Raw genomic sequence first — 19,763 nt, 5'->3', positions numbered from 1 at the left:
AGGGTGGGTGGGATTGCAAGAAAATACAAGAGTTTTGGCATAAAATCTGGACATGGTTAGAAGAAATGTTGGGTATAAAAATTAACTTTACACCAGAGATGTTCCTATCAGGAATAATAAATAAGAATTTTAGTAAAGCAGATATTTACCTAATTATTCAGGTTATTACAGCAGCAAGATTATTGCTTGCCCAAACTTGGAAGTCAAAGGGAATCCCAAATGACGAAGCAATAATAGGCAAAAATTTTCAATGCGCTGAACTAGATAGTATGACATTAGAATTGAAAGAATGAGACATATCAGAATACTATAAAGTATGGAATAATTTCTATGTACAGAGGGATATGAAAGGGAGTCTATAAAATGTTAATCAGAATTTAAGATGCGATTGAAATACAGCACAATGATTAAGATATAAAATGATGCAAAGATCAAATGTAAATATGTATATATGTGTATATATGTATATAAATGCTTATATTGTTTAATGATTTTTCTCTAGTATAATAATTTAAAGACCAATATGTATGTCAAAGAAAGCCTACCACATTCAAGACTTTTTAAATGTTTACTTTCAATCAAAAATTTAAAACAGAGAAAGAGAGAGAGAGAGAGAGAGAGAGAGAAGCATGCAGTGAGGAAGAATGAGGATTTACGAAAGTTTGTTTAGTGACCATTCAGAGTTTTAAAAAAATGACTTACAGCCGTTTTTCACAGTTACGACCTTCGCAAGCAACCCCCCCTCATGGTCTTGGGATAGAAATTCAGACGCTTGGCAACTGGTTCATATTTATGACTGTTGCTGTGTCCCAAGGTCAAGTGATCGCCTTTTGCGTCCTTTCCTGCAACAGTTGTTAAGCAAATCATTGCAATTGTTAAGTGAGTAACACAGTTGTTAAGTGAATCTGGGCTTCCCCGTTGACTTTGCTTGTCAGGAGGTCGCAGAAGCCGACCACACGATCCTGTGCATAAAATCTGCTTCTTTGTAAAATTAAAATACAATACTGTGGTATTCATGGATAATGGAAAATTAATGTCTTTTTAAAAAAGTGCTTGCTATAACCCTATTCTCAGCTAGGCCAGCTTTCGATACAGAGATGCAGTTATTTTTTAAATATTATTATATTTCATAATAATTTACTAGCAAAAGTCGTACAGCTGAGAAAACAATATTCTTCTGCTACAGAAATAGCTTCGTTTTGACCAGACTGCTCTGATAACAGCACTTTTTTTTTTTTGAAATTTTATTTGGGTTTTCACAAAGAAAAAAACATAATACAAATAAAACATCTTTTTTTGAAAATTGCATGGTCCCGGGTTATCACTTCTTCATACAGACACAAACTCAATTTCATGTTCATTTTTGTGTTCTATTCCATCTTATTCCTGTTTTACATTTTGTACATAGTTTTTCTCTTCTTTTAATTTTCTCAACTTTATTTTGATTATCTCATCTCAATTCAAATCATTATATTATACTTTTGTCTGTCCTGTTTCAATTTCATATAATCTTTTCTCATTAAATAAATTTTCCCCTGTAGTTATTAATTGGAGTATGACACCTTTATATCTTTTAATTTTATCCATTCAACTCTTATTTAAACTTCAATGTTTAAGATTATAACATTCAATATAATACATAACTTCCAATCGAATTCTGCTTGGTACATTCTTAAAATGCACACTATATTCTTAAAAAAAGGTTATATATATATGTGTGTGTGTGTGTAAATAAAGCACTCATTCCATTCCAGTTCAATTCTATCATCAATATTCATTAAAATCTTAACATCTTCATTAATAATAGTTAAAATGTTCCCATCCCTTCCTAATTTAATTCTCTCGTTCACTTTATTTCATTTATTTATTAACAAACATAGATAGATTACGATATTTTATCCATCATTTTAATCATTTCTAAAATTATTTCTATTTGTAATATAACAATACTATCTTATGTACCTTTGAAGAATCCCTTTTACAATTAAGTTTTCACCCATTGTCTCTAAACAGGTTTATACTTTCAATTCTTATACCTTTTCTCTGTTTCTCTATATCTTGTTTCTGTTCTTTATAACTTCTTTTCCTTTCCTTCTTCCCCCTCTTCCTCTCCCTTCCCTTTTTACCTCCTTGTCTCTCTACTTCTAATTCTCTCTTCTGTAATCCCCTCTTCTGTTGCTTTCTAATATTATACTTATTTTTCAAACTATTCTTCTTTTTTGGTTGTTTTTTCAAGTCTTAAACTTTTCATTCTCTTTCCCCCCTTTCCTTTTTCCCCCCACATAAAATTACTTGATCATTAATGATGGCTTCTTCTTTGTCCCAATCTTCTTGTTCTGCAAGCGTTTCTTGTTGTTTCTCATAATTCCAGATCTCCATTTCTAAGAGTTGAAATATGAAGCCAGAAGAACTTCTCCCTTCTTGTGCATCTTCTTTGTACTTTTTAAGTTCCATTTTCAGTTCTTCTAAAAGTGGTGCCATTTTAAACACTTTTAAACAACCACCCAATTGATTTTAGTCATTTCAATGCAATAACCAAAAATCCAAAGATCACCAAGTAATCCAAGTAATCCAAAGAATGTTTCCTCTTGCTTCTTTTTTCCACTTTCGCTTCCTGGGGTTCTCTTATTTTGTTGCCAGGTTTCAGTTCAAATGTATCTTTTAGGAATCTTGTTGAGATTTCACTGTAAATTCCTTTTAATTCCAGGCAGTCTCCTCCATTTTTCCAGATCCTGCCCTTTTATTCTTTTTCTCTCCTTTCCTGCTTTTAAAAGCTTTTAAGTATCCAGAAACCTTTATTATCCCTTTGACATTTTATTTTCAGCTTAAATGCCTATTGATGTCAAAGTGGATTTTTTTTTCAATTTCTTGCTTACATCTCTTAGCTGTCAGTTTAAGGAAGGAAAGAAAAAAAAAACCAAATCCTTTCCCTTCCCTCTCTCCATCGGTGCTTCAAAATCTTCTTTGGGAACAATGTTATTTTTTTATATTTTAAATTCCAGGGTACCTTACGTTGTTGCTTTTGCGGTTTAACCTGGTCAACCAAAACTTTCTCTTCTTATCTTCCTCCTGCTCATTCTTTTCCGGTCGAGTTCTTCTTTGTGGTGGCCATTTCTGACCACTGCTACAACCACCTTCGGGAAAGGGAGTAATGACAAGCTGGGGAGGAGAGATGCAGCTCTCCTCAACCCTGCTGGCAATTTTCCCCCCTCTTCACTACCTCTACGGGGTGGCTTAGCCCCAAAACCAGCCGGCTTGGGGCGCTCCAGCAGCGAGCACAGATCGAAACCGCGTATGATCGCGGTTTCAGTCTGTCAGCGAAGAGACTCAAACCAGAAGTCATAACAACACTTCTTAATGTTAATAAAGAGAAAGTGCATTTACATTAATCCCTAGTTCCTATTCATCCCCCTCACACTTTATCTTCATAAATCTGTTGTTTTCCGGAATTCGGGCAAAATTGGGAGAGAGGAAACTTCAGAGAAAATGCTGGATTTCTGTAAGGGCAATCTGGCCTATAAATGTTGAAACGTGTATTCAAGAAAGCCATCTCATGCCTGGAAGTCATAGAAAGTTATAGAAACTTTCTTTTGGTCAAAAACTACGGACTTCCTTGAGTTAGATTTTTGCATCCCTGGGTACACCCCGTGTTTTGAATTTCTCCATGCTAATTTAATTTGTAGTCAATGAATCCCATTTTCTTAAGATGGCTTGAAGAAATATCTGCTCTGTTACATTTTATTTGTGTGACTGGCATCAGAAGGAAGGTCATTCCCACAGAAAATGGTTTCATTTGTTCAGTTAGTCATGCCGATTCCGCATTCTAAAATTGGCCTGTAAAATTTTGGAATTTGGAAAGTATTTTTATTCGGATGTGGTGCGGAGGATCTAGGGATGGAGAAATGAAAAACAGGAACAAAAATCATGGTCTCCTTTTCTCCCAGTTAGCTGGGACACACTATATTTGGTGGCCTCTGTAGGGAGAGGCCAATAAAAATCAAGATGGCAATTGTTGTTCAGTCGCTATGTGGTATCCAAGTCTTTGCAGCCCCCGCAAGGACCATAGCATGCCAGACTCCTCTGTCCTCCATTGTCTCCCAGATCTTATCCAAACTCATGTTCATTGCACCAGTGATATTATCTAATTATCTCATCTTCTCCCATCCCCTTTTCCTTTTTACTTCCATCTTTCCCAACATCGGGAATCCTCTCACTTGGTAGCTAAAGTACAGATAAGGTAAAGGTTCCTCTCACACATACATGCTAGTCGTTTCCGGCTCTAGTTTCCTCCACTTTCTAGTTTCACGTTTCCGGTGATCATCTCCCTTACAAAGCCGAAGAGCCAGCGCTGTCCAAAGACGTCTCCATGATCATGTGGCTGGCATGACTAAACGCCGAAGGCGCATGAAACGCTGTTACCTTCCCACCAAAGTGGCCCCTATTTTTCTACTTGCATTTTCACATGCTTTTGAACTGCTAGGTTGGGAGAAGTTGGGACAAGTAACGGGAGCTCACTCCATTTCGCAGCTCTAGGGATTCGAACCACTGAACTGCTGACATTTCTGATTGACAAGCTCCGCGTCTTGGCCACTGAGCCACCGCATCCCTTTTAAAGTACAGATACAGATGAACAATAAAGTAAGTACAGATGAATTTAACAACAGTTCATCTAGTGACTAGCACTGAACAAAGTGACTTAGGGCTGTTTTTCACACTTACGACCTTTGTAGCATCTCCATGGTCATGTGATCAGCATTCAGATGCTTGGCAACTGGTTCATGTTTATGATGGTTGGCAATGTCCCGGGGTCCATGCGATCCCCTTTTGCGACCTTTAGACAAGCAAAGACAACGGGGAAGATAGATTTGCTTAACAACCGTGTGGCTAACTCTCAACTGCGGCGAGTCACTGAACAAAAGTGGCAAGGAAGGTTGTAAAATGGCTCAAAACTCACTTAACAATAGAAATGTTAGGCTCAATTGTGATCCTAAGTCAAGGACTACCTGTATGTGAGCTTCATCTTCAGTATCTGTCCTTCCAAATGAGAGTCAGGGTTGGTTTCCTTTAGGATTGACTGTTTAATCTCCTTGCGGTCCAAGGATGTCAACATGTCAGCTGTACACACAGAAAAAGGGGGTGGAGCTTTGCAGTTTGTCAACTCAAAAATATTTCTCTGGTCTTTAGAGTTGCCAGCAGAAAGGGAGTCGGGGAGAAGTGCATTCCTTAAATGCTTCATAGGTAATTTCTAGGCGGCCTAAGCTTCTGGCGCGCAAGATTATTACTGGAGAGCATGATTGATGACTCTTGGCTATGGATGTGTCCCATTGGAGAATATACATCCAGGAGGTGTGGGAAGATCAGGGTCAAGGGTGAAATGAGTGATGTGTCTCAGAGCGGCTACACCCAGGTAGCACCGGCATGTTCACTCCTAATAAATCTTCTTTAAACTCTGAGATATGCAGCTAGAGACTCATGATTTAAATGGAGGTGATGCCGGAGCCCTGACACAGTTCATATCTTGATATAGTTTTTTTGACACCTCCACGCATGGAGACTTCCAGTAGGGAGAAAGAATCTTTGCCAATAATATAGGAAGTTCTTGACTTACAACGGTTAATTTAGTGACTGTTCAAAGATACAGCAGAATTGAAAAAAATGACATATAGCTGTTTTTTCACACAACCATTGCAGCCTTCCCATGGTCAAAATTCGGGTGCTTGGCAAGGGGTTCATGTTTATGACAGTTGCCGTGTCCAGGATCAGGCAATAGCTTTTGCAAGATTCTGACCAGCAGTCAATGGGGAAGCCAGATTCATTTAAAAACCCTGTTACTAACTGAACAACTACAGTGATTATCTTAACAACTGTGGCAAGGAAGGCCGTAAAATGGGACAAAACTCACTTAACAACCGTTTCACTTAGCAACATAAATTGTGGGCTCAAATGCAGTCATACGTGGAGGACTAGCTGTAGCTCTTGTTAATCACTTCAGGGACCTGCTGGCATATTTTATTAAATTTCTATAGCAACCCATCTCCACTTGTCTGGAATGGTATAGGGCTGTGATGGCGAACCTATGGCACATTTGCCACAGGTGGCACGCAGAGCCATTTGTGCCAGCACGCGAGCTGCAGGCAAACTTATCTCACTGGGCATGTGCGTGCCTTACAGCTGATTTCCGGCCAGTTTGAAGCCTTTTTCAGCCTTCCAGAAGCTTGAGGAAGGCTTCTGCAGGCTTCACAGGCTGAAAACTAGCCCCGTTTTGTCACTTCCTGTTTTTCTGAAAATACCGGAAGTGACAAAACAGGGCTAGTTTTTGGCCTGCAAAGCCTGCAAAAGCCTTCCTCAAGCCTCTGGGAGGGTGAAAAAGGCTTCAAACTGGCTGAAATTCAGCTGTGAGGTGCAGTGCAGGTAAGGGGGCAGTGGAAGGTGGGGTGGGATGGAGTGGGGATTGCACGCGCATGCATAAGGGTTGTGGGGGGGCACACATTGCCTTCTAGGTGCTGGCATGCAAGTGTGAGCGTGCAAGTGTGTGCACAATTTTTGGCACAGGAGCCAAAAAAAGGTTAGCCGCCACTGGTATAGGGTATCCTGCTTGTACAAAGGGTTGGACTAGAAGATCTTCAAGGTCCCTTCTGTTATTCTTGAGTTGCATTTTTCAAAATGCTCCTTAAATGTTGATCTCCTTTTTGATTTTGCATTGGGTTCTTCAGCTAGGCGTATAAGCACCCTATCCAAAGAAAATGGCTAAACATGACACTGTCTGCTTTGCGCCCAAAAATGAAAAATGAACTGATGTAGATTATTGGTTTCTGAAAGTTTTGCATCAAAGAAAAAGTTGACCTATATGAAAACCTGGAAAATATAGGTCAACCAAGCCTGGATGATGTGGGTTTACTTGTATTTTCTTTCTTAATTGGGGGACAGATGACAAGAGTGTAGAAAAACTCTATTTCATCTTATCTGGGCTGAGAACAAATTTTAAAAAAATCTATTTCCTCCATCCCTGTTTTTGTCCCCATTTTCTGTCCCTTTGTTCATTTAGTCGCATGCAACTGACCCCGTTTGGGCTTCCTTTGGGAGAATTGAAAGACATTTAAAGGGGGCTCAAAAAAGATGAGTCGAAGAAGAGACCGACTTGTTATAGATAAACAAATTCTTTTACTGTACCATTCTGTTTCCCTTTTCTTTTCTTTTCTTTTCTTTTTTTTTCAGGAAAAAGAGACATGCAAATTTAAAGAAAATGAGTTCCATTTTAAATATTGTGTGGGTGTCTGCAAGGAGTGAAAGATAAGAAGTGTTTGCATATAAACAATCAAAATAGTTCCCCAAACAGCATTTCTGTTCAGCGTACATCACAGACTGATTTGTTTTTAAATTAAAGGCGTTTTATAATGACTTTTTTTGTGGGGAAAATCTTCACTGGAAAAAAAATTCCAGTTCCATTACAACTAAGGATGTTGTTTTACTGGTGAAAACAAATGGCATATATAACAACTACATTGGGAGGAATAGGATACTACCTGTGAAGAGCACTTGTTCCTTGGCGACCAGTTTTACATCAGTAACTATAGCAACTCTCCATATTCCCATGTTCAGAACAATTTGTGCCAAAGTGAAAACAATGTCCAGCTACCAATTATTGATGTTTCATAGTCCAAGCCACCAAAAAAGATTCTGAACTTGGAAGCACCAGTGTAACCTTTTAAAGAGGCAAGAGTCGGGATTAGTAGAATATAATAAAAGAGGGAAGGCTATCTAAAATATCCCTCTGAGAAAGAGAATGGCCACTCTTGATTCTTAATATGCATCTGTGTAATAATCAGTTTTCAAATTTTAGACGTCTAGAAAGAGTGCAGAGAAGAGCAACAAAGAGGATTAAGGGACTGGAGGCTAAAACACTTGAAGAATGCTTGCAGGAATGGGGTATGTCTAGTTTAATAAAAAGAAGGACTAGATGTAACATGATAACAGTGTTCCAGTATCTAAGGGGCTGCTACAAAGAAGAGGGAGCCAACCTATTCTTCAAAGCATCTGAAGGCAGGACAAGAAGTAGTGGATGGAAACTACTCAAAAGAGAGTACCAACCTAGAACTAAGGAGAAACAATTACCTCAGTGGAATGGCTCACCTCCAGAAGACATCCATGCTCCCTTCCAACTCTGTTTTTCTGTTACCTTTTCTAATCGCTTTCTAATCATCTGTCCTTCTTTTCATTAAACTATACATACCCAATTCCTGCAGCCGTTCTTCATATGCTTTAGCCTCCAATCCCCAATCACTTTTGTTGCTCTTCTCTGCACTGAGTCTCAATGTCTTTTACATGTCATGGCGATCAAACTTGGACGCAATATTAGGTTGTATGTGAACCTAGTGTCCTTAAAGGCACTGACCATGGTTTGAGCAAGATGGTTATTCCCACATCCCCCAAAGTTCTAAGCCTGCCAGAGACTGCTTGTTGTTTCCTTTATGAGGAACCATTTATGGGAAAAGAATTAACAAACAACCATCTACTTGCCTGCTTTTTATTCCATCACAGTTGCGGGATCCATTTTTAGCAGTGCCATCTTCAGTTCACCCTTTCTTCCCAGAAATGAAGAAGAATGAGCCAGTTTGGTCTGGTAGTTAAAGCACTAGGGTAGAAAACAGGAGATTGTGAGTTCTAGTTCTGCCTTATGAATGCCAGCTGGGTGACTTTGGGCCAGTCACTTTCTTTCAGTCCAGTCCACCTCACAAGGGTTATGGTTCTGAGGAAAATAGGAGAAGGAAAGAGTATTAAGTATGTTTGCTATCTTGAGTTATTTATAAAAATCATTTATATTATATTATATTATATTATATTATATTATATTATATTATATTATATTATTATATTGTAGTCTAAATTCAGGCTATACAGCAGTCTGAAATTATATATTTTCAATTTCCCCTTAGGGGAAAAAAAACTCCATGAATTGGCTTGAGGGAATATCCCAACATTTATATTTTAAAACTCGTAAATGCAGATCTTTGTAATATCCTACTATTGTGCATACACCGCTTTTTACCACCTTATTTTAATCTGCCACTTAAATACAGCCAGTTTTTTCTGAAAAATGGCAAGAAAGTATCATATACCAGTTGTCCTCCTCTGTAAAGCCTTAAAATATTGTGTCAATTCCCTTTTACTGCCTCCCCTCCTTTTCTTCTTTCTTTCATCAAATGATGAGCTAATATATCAATTTATCCAGGTATCTTGAATGCAAAATAGTGCAGTACCAAAGATTCTTCAGAAGAATTTTCCAAAATGATCGTGCACAGAGAAAGCCCACGTAAAACAGATTTCAAAGGGTGGGAGGTTGTGTGAAAAAAATTCTAAGCAACATAAACAGAGAGATGCATAATCTGAATTTTATCCATATGTGAGCAATTCAGCGGGCATAGTAAAAATTATATGTTTGGATTACTACGTCAAAATAAGAAATCAACCATGCATTTTCCACCCACGGGCATTGAACCACATACGTGCAAATAGCATTTGGATGTTCGGTTTGCAAGTGTGCATGTGGGAACATTAGCAAACATTCCCCCAGTGAGAAGAGAGGAGATATACTTACTCACTGCTGGAGAAGGACATCCAATTCATCCAGGGGTGAGCTGCTACAGGTTCGCCCAGGTTCGAACCCGTAACTAATGTTATGGCTGGTTCAGCAAACTGCCAAATCCCACCCCTGGCTGGCTGCATGTGTTCCTCCCGAGCTCCGTTTTCGCTGGCAGAGGCATCACGGGCCAGTCCTTCGTTGTTTTCAGGGCAACCTTGCGACCAGATCTAAGCACCCAGCCTTGAGTTTGACATCCCTGAATTATATAGATGAAGCTGATGAAACTTCTTTTCCATCGTCCCCTCAATCTAGATAACACTCATCTAATTTACTCTTCTCATTTATCTGGGAAGGTGGACACACTTTCAAATAGTGCGGTTGCACATGTGAGGCTGATGTGGTTCCACAGTAGAAGCAATATGTGAAGGATACTCGCCTAATCACAAAATGGCTTCCGTAATGATGTGGTCAGTCTCCAAATTAATAAATTTTCTATTCTCTGCAATCTCCTTTATCCCTCCAGATATTTTGGACCATCCTTATTTTTCTGATTTCCAAACAGGTATTCACCAGCAGCAAATTCATTATTTTGATTTCCAAAAATGCTTGTGGGGCTTCAAAGTCATTCTTGTGTGTGTGTGAGAGAGAGTGATGATGATGATGCTCAAGGCTGGCCCTTTACTGGAACGGATGTCAGTTCCCATATATTATTTTTTTTGTTTTGATGTAAAGGATTTTCTAAAGAAGTGCCAGGCAGGACAGATAGCCTAGCAGGCAACAGGGAAGCTTTCAGTGAATCTATATGAGATTCTGCCCAGAATGTTAACCCGAGTTATTACATCTAGACTATAAAAATCTGGTGACCACTAGATTGCAGGTAAAAGATACATAATGTTGGCACAAAATTGTAGCAGGGTTAAAGAAATAGAATAGAATAGAATAGAATAGAATAGAATAGAATAGAATAGAATAGAATAGAATAGAATAGAATAGAATAGAATAGAATAGAATTCTTTATTGGCCAAGTGTGATTGCACACACAAGGAATTTGTCTTGGTGCAAATGCTCTCAGTGTACATAAAAGAAAAGGCACATTCATCAAGAATCATATGGTACAACAATAATAGTCATAGGGTACAATAAACAATCAAATCATACTAGGAAACAGTCAATATAAATTGTAAGGATACAAGCAACAAATTTACTGTATGACTGTATTACAGTCATACAGTCACAAGTGGGAGGGGATGGGTGATAACGAGTGATAAGATTAATAGTAATAGTAGTGCAGACTTAGTAAATAGTTTGACACTGTTGAGGGAATTATTTGTTTAGCAGAGTGATGGCGTTCTGGGGAAAAAACTGTCCTTGTGACTAGTTGTTCTGGTACGCAGTGCTCTATAGTGTCATTTTGAGGGTAGGAGTTGAAACAGTTTATGTCCAGGATTGTGGGATCTGTAATGGATGGATGACCTCAGATAACTAGTTGGAGATGTGGGTATTAAACCAGGATGCTTTGATAGGCATAGAATATATACAGGAATTCCCAATTCAAGAATTCCAATGGCAGTCCCACCTATGGTCACATGATCACGTTTTGGGCACCCGGGAACCAGCTCACCTTTGCAGCAGGTTGCAGCATTCTGCGATAAGATGACACAACACATACTTTTTTGCCAGAAACTGGCCTTTTTGGGGTTTCCAGCAAAACAGCACCCTTAGAATGCATTTGCTTAACCGTAGCTATCGCTTCACAACCACAAAGGTCATAAAATTGGGTCGGTCACATGGATGCTTCAACTTATGACTACTGTGACTTACGTCAGAAAGTTCCATTAAAGTCGTAAGTCGGTGAGTACTATCACCGAGTTGTGCACTCATCTTTGAAGAGGAGACTTTTGGGATTTTTATTTATACTTCCAAGTTCACATATAATACCGTTTTTCTGTATTATCAGAAAATATTGCAGGGAATTTTGGCATCAGAGGGTTGGAAGGATCAACCGAAGTCACTGAGGTCAATGCAGTACTTAATGCAGGGAATCCAAACTAAAGCATCTGTCACTCTTAGGTAGCTTCCATAAGATTTGTAACCAGAGTTAGTTGTCCTATAATTTATTGCCATCATTCTGTGTCCTACAATCTAGAACAGGGGTGTCAAACTGGATTTCTTTGAGGGCCAGATCAGCATTGCAGTTCTCCACAAGCCAGCTGAGGTTGGGGAGACGGGATGCACGCCTCCTGCAGCAACCTGACCATCAAAACAGGGTGTTTTTGGTCTGAACAGCCTCCTGTAGCACTCTGCCGGACAAAACACACCCCAATTTGGTAAAGCACTAGGTTTTGTTGTTGTTGTTAGTTGCAAAGTTGTGTCCGACCAATCGTGACCCCATAAACAACATTTCTCCAGGGTTTCCTGTCCTATACCATCCCCCGGAGTCTATTTAAGCTCACACTAACTGCTTCAGTGACTCCATCCAGCCACCTTGTCCTCTGTCGTCCCCTTCTTCTTTTGCCCTCAATCGTTCCCAGCGTTAGGCTCTTCTCCAGTGAGTCCTTCCTTCTCATTAGGTGGCCAAAATATTTGAGTTTCATCTTCAGGATCTGGCCTTCTAAACAGCAGTCCAGGTTGATCTCCTCTAGGACTAACCGGTTAGATATACCCAATTCCAGCAACGGTTCTTCATACGTTTTAGCCTCCAGTCCCTTAATCATCTTCGTTGCTCTGCTCTGCACTCTCTCTAGAGTCTCAACTTCTTTTTTATATCATGGTGACCAAAACTGGATGCAGTATTTCAAGTGTGGTTTTGCCAAGGCTATACATAGTGGTATTAAAACACCTTGTGTGCTCTTGATTCTATCAAAGGCAAAATGGCAGCCACAACCATACGATCAAAACCCAATCTCTTTTTACTTTTTATGGATTTCAGTTGCAAGGTTGTGGCTTTATTTTATTTTATTTTTTTGGATTTCCCTGTGAACCCTCCTCCAATTATGAACTCTGGTCCCACTTCCCTCTCCCTGGATTTCCAGAAATGATAGAGGAGAACCTTGAAGAAAACTGCTTGACTGTAACCTCTTTTGAAGCACCTTTGCCCTTTGGCTAGGATGCCTAGTCTAGAAAAACCACATTACTCACAATTGTCAGGCTGGGCTAGGGAAGCTGTTTCAGTTTAAATCTGATACACAGGATGACAAATAAAATGAAAGCAAGTTTGTCCCTTCCTTCCTTCCTTCCTTCCTTCCTTCCTTCCTTCCCTCTTTAATTTTGTTTACATCACCCTGGCTTTGTATGCCCCGTTAATTTACGTTGACATTAATTTCTGTCGATTTAGCAGCAAAGGGTTGTTAATTTATTCCTGGTTTGAGAGGCTCCGAGACCAAGAAGGGGGTAGTTCTCCAGGATGAATGAGCAAGAAGGAAAAACATTTCTACAATACCAACACGGAGTACTCCTTATTTGTTTCACCCAAAGTCATGAATGCTTTGTCCTGATTAACAGCTTTGACCTATTTATAGCTGAACTATTCTATGTCGCTATTGTGCCTCTTAGATATTCTGAACTGCACATAATATTTTCAAACCCAACTACCGGCGTATTTCTCTAGCAGACATCATCACTCCTTGCCAGCCACTGAAATCAAAACCAGGGAGAGATTTTTGAAAGCAGCACTTTGCACAAATTATGGAAAGTGATCTTTTGTGTCTGCAATTCAATTTGGGTGAGGGGGGGAAAGAGGTACCTTCCTCCTCCTTAATTTACTATAGTGTATCAAGGGAACATCATTCCAATTATTCTTCCAGTGAAGGTCATTAACTGATCAAAATTAAGTCAATGTTTGCAAAGTCTTTTTTTTGTTTTACTTTCTTTCCTTTTCTCGAACCAGCAACAGGGTGGGGAGGAACAAGGTTTGTAAGCAAATGATAAAATCATGTATTATATCTTAATCATCTCGTTGGCAAAAAGACCAGTTTTCTGGAGCTAAAATGGATAAGTCGTCCTACCCTCTCACCCGCCCAGTTTCTTGGGGAAGCTGCCAAATGTTAATTCCCAAGCTAAAGCCATTTAATTTTGTTTGTTTAATTTGAAACAAAATTATCCTTCTGCCAAAGTTGTGGGGAGAATGTACTTTGTAATTTTTACAGGAGAGGAGTGGGCAAATTGCTTGGTCCAATACATTGCATTCAGAGCGAAAGGAATTACTCAGATTTTGGGAGGGCCAGTGGTTGGGGCATATGCCTAAGGTAGTCACAATCTTTCTCAAGCAAAAGCCTTCGCCTTTGTTTTTGAGTGGGGTAGAACTCAAGAAGAGGACACGGTTGGCCAAATCCTGCCGTTGACTAATTTAATTTTATTAAATTAATGCAATAGATTGCCGTTCATTTTTTTTCCTGCAATCACGTGAAGAATGACCATTTCAGAGCAACCTCTGGAGAGTACCCTAACTTTTGGTAGGGGGAACTCAAAGCAGTGGTGGGATTCAAATTTTTTTACTACCGGTTCTGTGGGCGTGGTTTGGTGGGCACGGCAGAGGAAGGATACTGTAAAATCTACAGTCAGAGGTGGTATTTGCCGGTTCTCCGAACTACTCAAAATTTCCACTACCGGTTCTCCAGAACTGGTCAGAACCTGCTGTGTTAATACCACCTCTGACTCAAAGCTGTGTGTTCCTCGTTCATTCTGATGGAGAGCTTTTCAGTGGGTGAAGAGGACTGAACTGAAAGAGGAGTGTTAATAATGTAACCAGAATTATGACAAGAAAACAGGTTCGTGGGCCTCACCATTCCCAAGTCTTTGTATCAACTTCAAGTAGGATCTTGAGCTGCTGTTCTTTTAATCTCCATTATCATTGTCTCCGTCTCTCCATGCCACACCATCCAATCACTTAGCATACCCTGGGGAGATTTAAAAACAATCTGGAGGTCTGAAAGACAGCAGTGACAGCAGAAGATCTATAACCATGGTTGGATGAATTGTGATCAATATCAGTCCTTACTGTTATTTTTCAAATCTCAGTCCCGACATTTGGAAAAGATACTGTTTGGTTTTTATCACAAATTAACAATGAACTCTGAGAAGAATGCCAATATGTCATGGTAAGACTTCTGTAGCTGGGAAGCGTTCTCATTGGACAGAAAGAATCCTTGCCTTAGAAAGTAATCCTACTTTCACAAAAGGAGAGTAAGTAGTATTAGGAAAAGAAGGATGTAATTTACCAGGTTTAAGTGAAGGAAAGAATGTGCCTAAAGAAACTAAATTCAAACATTGCATCCAGTTTTGGTTGCCACAATATAAAAAAGATGTTGAGGCTCTAGAACAGGGGTGTCAAACAGTGGTGGGATTCAAATTGTTTTACCACCAGTTCGGTGAGCGTGGGTTTGGTGGGTGTGCTTTGCCTAACACCGGTACACAGCTTTCCACACACCACTTGAGACCTGCAGCACCAATCAGCTGAGAGGATAGAGAAAAGCGCAGGGGCAGGTGGGAGAGCCAATCTTGTGCTTTTCTCTTCTTTCTCCTCTCAGCTGATCATTGGAGGATTTTTCTCCTCCTATCAGCTGATCGGTGGGAGGTTTTTTTTAAAAAAAACTTCCGGTTCAGGTGAACCGGTCCAAACCGGTAGCATACCACCACTGGTGTCAAACTCGCATCGTCACAGTAACGTCAGGTGATGTATCGGAACTTTTTTTCCCCTTCGCGAAACCGGGCATGGGCGTGGCCAGCGTGGGATGTATCTGGCCCACGAGACGGGAGTTTGACAGCTCTGCTCTAGAAAGAGTGCAGAGAAGAGCAACAAAGATGATTGGGGAATGGAGGCTAAAAGATACAAAGAACCGTTGCAGGAATTGGGTATGTCTAGTTTAAAGAAAAGAAGGACTGGGGTGACATGACACACCAGTGCTCCAATATCTAAGGAGCTGCCACAAAGAAGAAGGGATCAACTATTCTCTAAAGCACCTGAGGGCAAGACAAAGGAGCAATTGGATGGGAACGAATCAAGGAGAGAAGCAATCTAGAACTAAGGAGAAATTTCTGGATAGTTAGAACAATTAATTAGTGGAACGACTTGACTCCAGAAATTGTAGGTGCTCCATCACTGGAGACTTTTAAGAGTAGGGGGTTGGACTAGAAGACCTCTTCAAGGTCCCATCTGTTATTCTGTTTTTCTATTCTGTTATTTTGTAACTTAAGAGTTGGCTTAATAATCTTGTAACTATTGCTACCTTTCATTGGTTACAACTAAACATTAGACTCTGAACCTGCAGGGCTGGTTTCAGGGCTGTCCTTTACAGCCAGGTGTTTCTGCAGGATAGGTGACATAACACTGTGACTGAAGTTTAAACAATATGCATAAAAACTAATGAAGCTTCATTTGCATTCTCAACATAACTATTTGACTGAAATATGGGCTCTTGCAAACTTTATGCAGCAGTATTATGTGGATTTCAGAGGAAATTCTGGTAGATCTTCAGAACAGGTAGTCCTAACTTACAACCGTTTGAAGCTACAATGGCACTGAAAAAAGTGGCTTACAACCAATCATTGCACTTATGATTATCATAGCATCCCCCATGGTCATGTGATCAAAATTCAGGTGCTTGGCAATCGGCGTGCATTTATGGCAGTTGCAGTGTCCTGGGGTCATGTGATCACCATGTGTGGCCTTTGCAGCCAACCTCCAGCAAACAAACCTAAAGGAGGAAATCAGATTTGTTTAACAACCATGTGATTCACTTAACAACTGCATTAATTCACTTAACAACTGTGTTGTAAAATCAGGAATGATTCACTTAGCCACTGCCTTGCTTAGCAACATACATTTTAACTCCAATTGTGGTCATAAGTCAAGGACTTACCTGTATCAGTAAGAACAAGGTTTCATTATTGTATTCTGCTGATAAAAAAATATATTGCTACAATATCCCCTTTGGGAAAATACTAGAATCAAATTACAAGCTTCACATTGTTACATACCCAATAAATGTTTTATTAATGGTCTTTACCTTTATTTATCTAAAGGCATTAAAGAGGTTTTAGTTATCCTCCCTCCAATTGTAAATATTTATATAACATTTCTGTTTTAGGATAATAATCTATGTGTCTGAAATGGGTATGTTGTAATAACTATGTTAGTCTTTCAGATGCCATTGTTTTTAGTCATTTTTGGTGTCAGTGGGCAGACATGACTAATTTTTGGAAAATCACATTATTATCTTTTAAAGTCCAGTGAAAGAATCCTTTTTTCTTCTTCTTCTTTCAGCTCCAGGGTTCCCTGAAGAGAAAACTGGTGGTGAATCTGACACCAGGCAATAACAAGAGATCGAACGGCATTGCTGACAACACTTTCCTGGATATTAAGAGAATCCGAGGTGGTGATAATAACCTTTCCATGGGACGTGGCCAGTGTGGTAACAGTTGCCCAAACCAGTCAGTGTTGGGATCATTCTCAGTTGGTCAAGGTGCTCCAAGGAAAATGGACAACTCAACCAGCAACAGTCATTCTGGTGCAAATGGGATGTTTAACATGACACTAAAAGAGGTCAAAAAGGAACCCGGGGAGACCATCTCTTGTAGTAAACATATGGATACCCAGACATCTCAGAACAGTGTTTATCCTAACAGATATGGAGAAGACACGGGGGAACAGTTGATGGACCCAGAACTTCAGGAGCTCTTCAATGAACTGAGTAATATTTCTGTGCCCCCCATGAGTGATCTTGAGTTAGAAAACATGATCAACGCCACCATCAAGCAAGACGAACCCTTTAACATCGATATTGGTCAGCAGATCCAGAGAGGTCCCCCTGCCCAATCGTCTTCCCTGCAGATGGACAAGATGGTGATCAAGCAAGAGTATTCACCGGGGTTGAGCCAACCTTCGGTGGGATCCCCTCAGATGAGGCCTCCTTCCACAGACTCGGCTTTCACCATGCCCGGTGCTGCTATGTCCACCTCATCTCCCATTCCTTCAATACCTCAGACTCAGACCACTCCTTCTCAAGGGACGTCGGTCCCCACTCGGCCGCTGGCCAATTGGCAAGAAGTGTCTCATGCCCAGCAATTAAAGCAAATAGCAGCCAACAGGCAACAGCACGTTCTGATTCAGCAGTGCCAGCAAAGTCAACCAGCCACATCCTGGCCCGGTTTGTCATCTACAGAACCGTCTTCTGGATCCTTTGTGCAGGAGAAGATGTCTAGCCCATCCTTCCACCAGCAACAACAGTTCAGCCCACAGAGTTCTGCAATGTCCGGCATCCCAGTCAATGGGACTCCATCCAAAGGCATGAACAGTTACTCCTACCGGCCAAACTCCATGCCCCAGGGAAGTTCCGTCAACATGGTAATGCCCCGAAAGCCTCAAGACATCCCCAGAAATTATGTCGGCAACAATCAGGTGTCACTAGAGGAATCTCAGAACAGTATTAAGCCTTTGTTTCATTTCAACTCGGAACAAGCCAACAAGCAGATGTCTTCTGGCTTGGGAGCTCCGAATAAACCTTCTCTTCTTCACTACGCACAGCAACCATCCCCACAGTTGTCTAACTCAGTGGTTCAACCACAGACTTCGCAGCAGCAGCAACAGCAGCAGCAGCAGCAGCAGCCACATTCGGCCCAACCTCAGCATCTCCAAAGGCCCCCCAACATACCCTTAGCTTTACAGCAAAAGATCATGCTCCAGAAAATGCTACAAAGCCAACCTGGTTCGGCACTGCAGTTCCTGGGCCCACAGAATCAGATGGTAAGATTCTCTCCTATACTTTCCTTTCTCATCCATCGAGTCGGGGACAGCAGCACAAATTAAATGTGGGAAGCTCTCACGATGCGTTACTTGATTTGGGCGGCCGTGTTGTCTGGCCTTCTTCCTTTCAGGTTCTGCACAATAAGAAGGGTTGAAAGACCAGAGTTTTCTTTGGAGGTGGGTGGTGAAAACTTTGGAGCACCCAATTCAGTAGTGCTGTTTTGCAGTAGTAAGAAGCACACAGATTAGTATGACACTTCGCAAATTTAAGCAGGGAGATGAATAGGTCTGCCCTCTGTCTTAGAGGGCGTCATAGGATTACACCTCCCAGCAGTGGTGGGATTCAAATAATTTAACGACCGGTTCTCTACCCTAATGACCGGCTGGGTGGGCGTGGCCATGGTGGGCGTGGCCAGGGAGTGTGAAAGGCAGTACTTGGCCTCCTGCACCCCCCTGGGAGCAAAAACGGGCCACCGGCTGGGTGCATCCCTGCACCCCATTTTGGGCCTAGTAGGCCTCCCTGCAGCCTCCTGGGAGGAAAAATGGGCCGCGAGGGGGGGTGCCACACACACCGCACACCCCGTTTTGGGATACGTGGGCCTCCCTGCACTTATCTGGGAGCCAAACAGGGCATGTGGGGACTCCTGGAAGGGGTGGGGCCAGCCAGCAATTTAACAATCGGTTCCCAGGCTGGTGGTAGCTGCTGGGAACATGATTTGGACTTTAGGAGACATGAAAGGATTGGCGCTAGGAGGTCTAGGACAACTTACCACAGCCAATTTGTTGGGGTCAACTCGCCATGGGACAACTTGCTGTGTGACAACTTAATGCGAGATAACAGTACTCTAGACCCGTTCCTCTCTTAATAATAATATTATTGATATTGTTAATAATAATATAGTTATCTTGCATTGATTTGTCCCCCACAAAAACAACAACCTAGTGAGGTGGTTAGGCTAAATCAAAGGGATTGGCCTAAAGTCACCCAGCTGGCTTTCATGCCTAAAGTGGGACTAGAACTCACCGTCTCCTGCTGATTGGTCCAAAGTCACCCAGTTGGCTTTCACGGCAAAGATGGTACTAGAATTCACAGTCTCCTGGTTTCTAGGCCTCCGTCCAATTTGGTGGAGTGGTTAAGGCAAGGGTCTTCCAACTGGGCAAGTTTTAAGACTTGTGGACTTCAACTCCCAGAATTCCTGAGCTAACATGACTGGAGAAGGAATTCTGGGAGTTTGAAGTCCACAAGTCTTAAAGCGGTCAAGTTTGAAGACCCCTGGGTTAAGGCATCAGGCTGGAAACCATGAGTTCTAGTCCTGCTTTAATCATGAAACCAGCAAGGGGACGGTGGGTGATTCACTCTCAGTTCTAGGAAGGAGACAGTGACAAACCATTTCCCAAATCTTGGCAGGAAAACTGCAAAGACAAATCCAGGCAGACTCCAGG

General features: G+C 41.0%; 1 protein-coding gene across 1 annotated transcript in view; it reads left to right on the top strand.

Moving 5' to 3' along the window:
* MAML2 (mastermind like transcriptional coactivator 2) overlaps positions 1 to 19,763 on the top strand; it is a 198,656-nt gene that overhangs the window by 129,334 nt on the left and 49,559 nt on the right. Inside the window, exon 2 of the mRNA XM_026706888.2 lies at positions 16,842 to 18,320. Coding sequence (XP_026562673.2) covers positions 16,842 to 18,320 — 1,479 coding nt within the window. The remainder of the gene's footprint in view (positions 1 to 16,841; positions 18,321 to 19,763) is intronic.

Source organism: Pseudonaja textilis, chromosome 7 (genome assembly GCF_049901715.1).
Source record: "Pseudonaja textilis isolate UNSWEBS1 chromosome 7, rPseTex1.2, whole genome shotgun sequence".
NCBI classification, from domain to species: domain Eukaryota; kingdom Metazoa; phylum Chordata; class Lepidosauria; order Squamata; family Elapidae; genus Pseudonaja; species Pseudonaja textilis.
The sequence above is the reverse complement of the archived record's forward strand: the minus strand, read 5'-3'. Positions and strand labels throughout refer to the sequence as shown.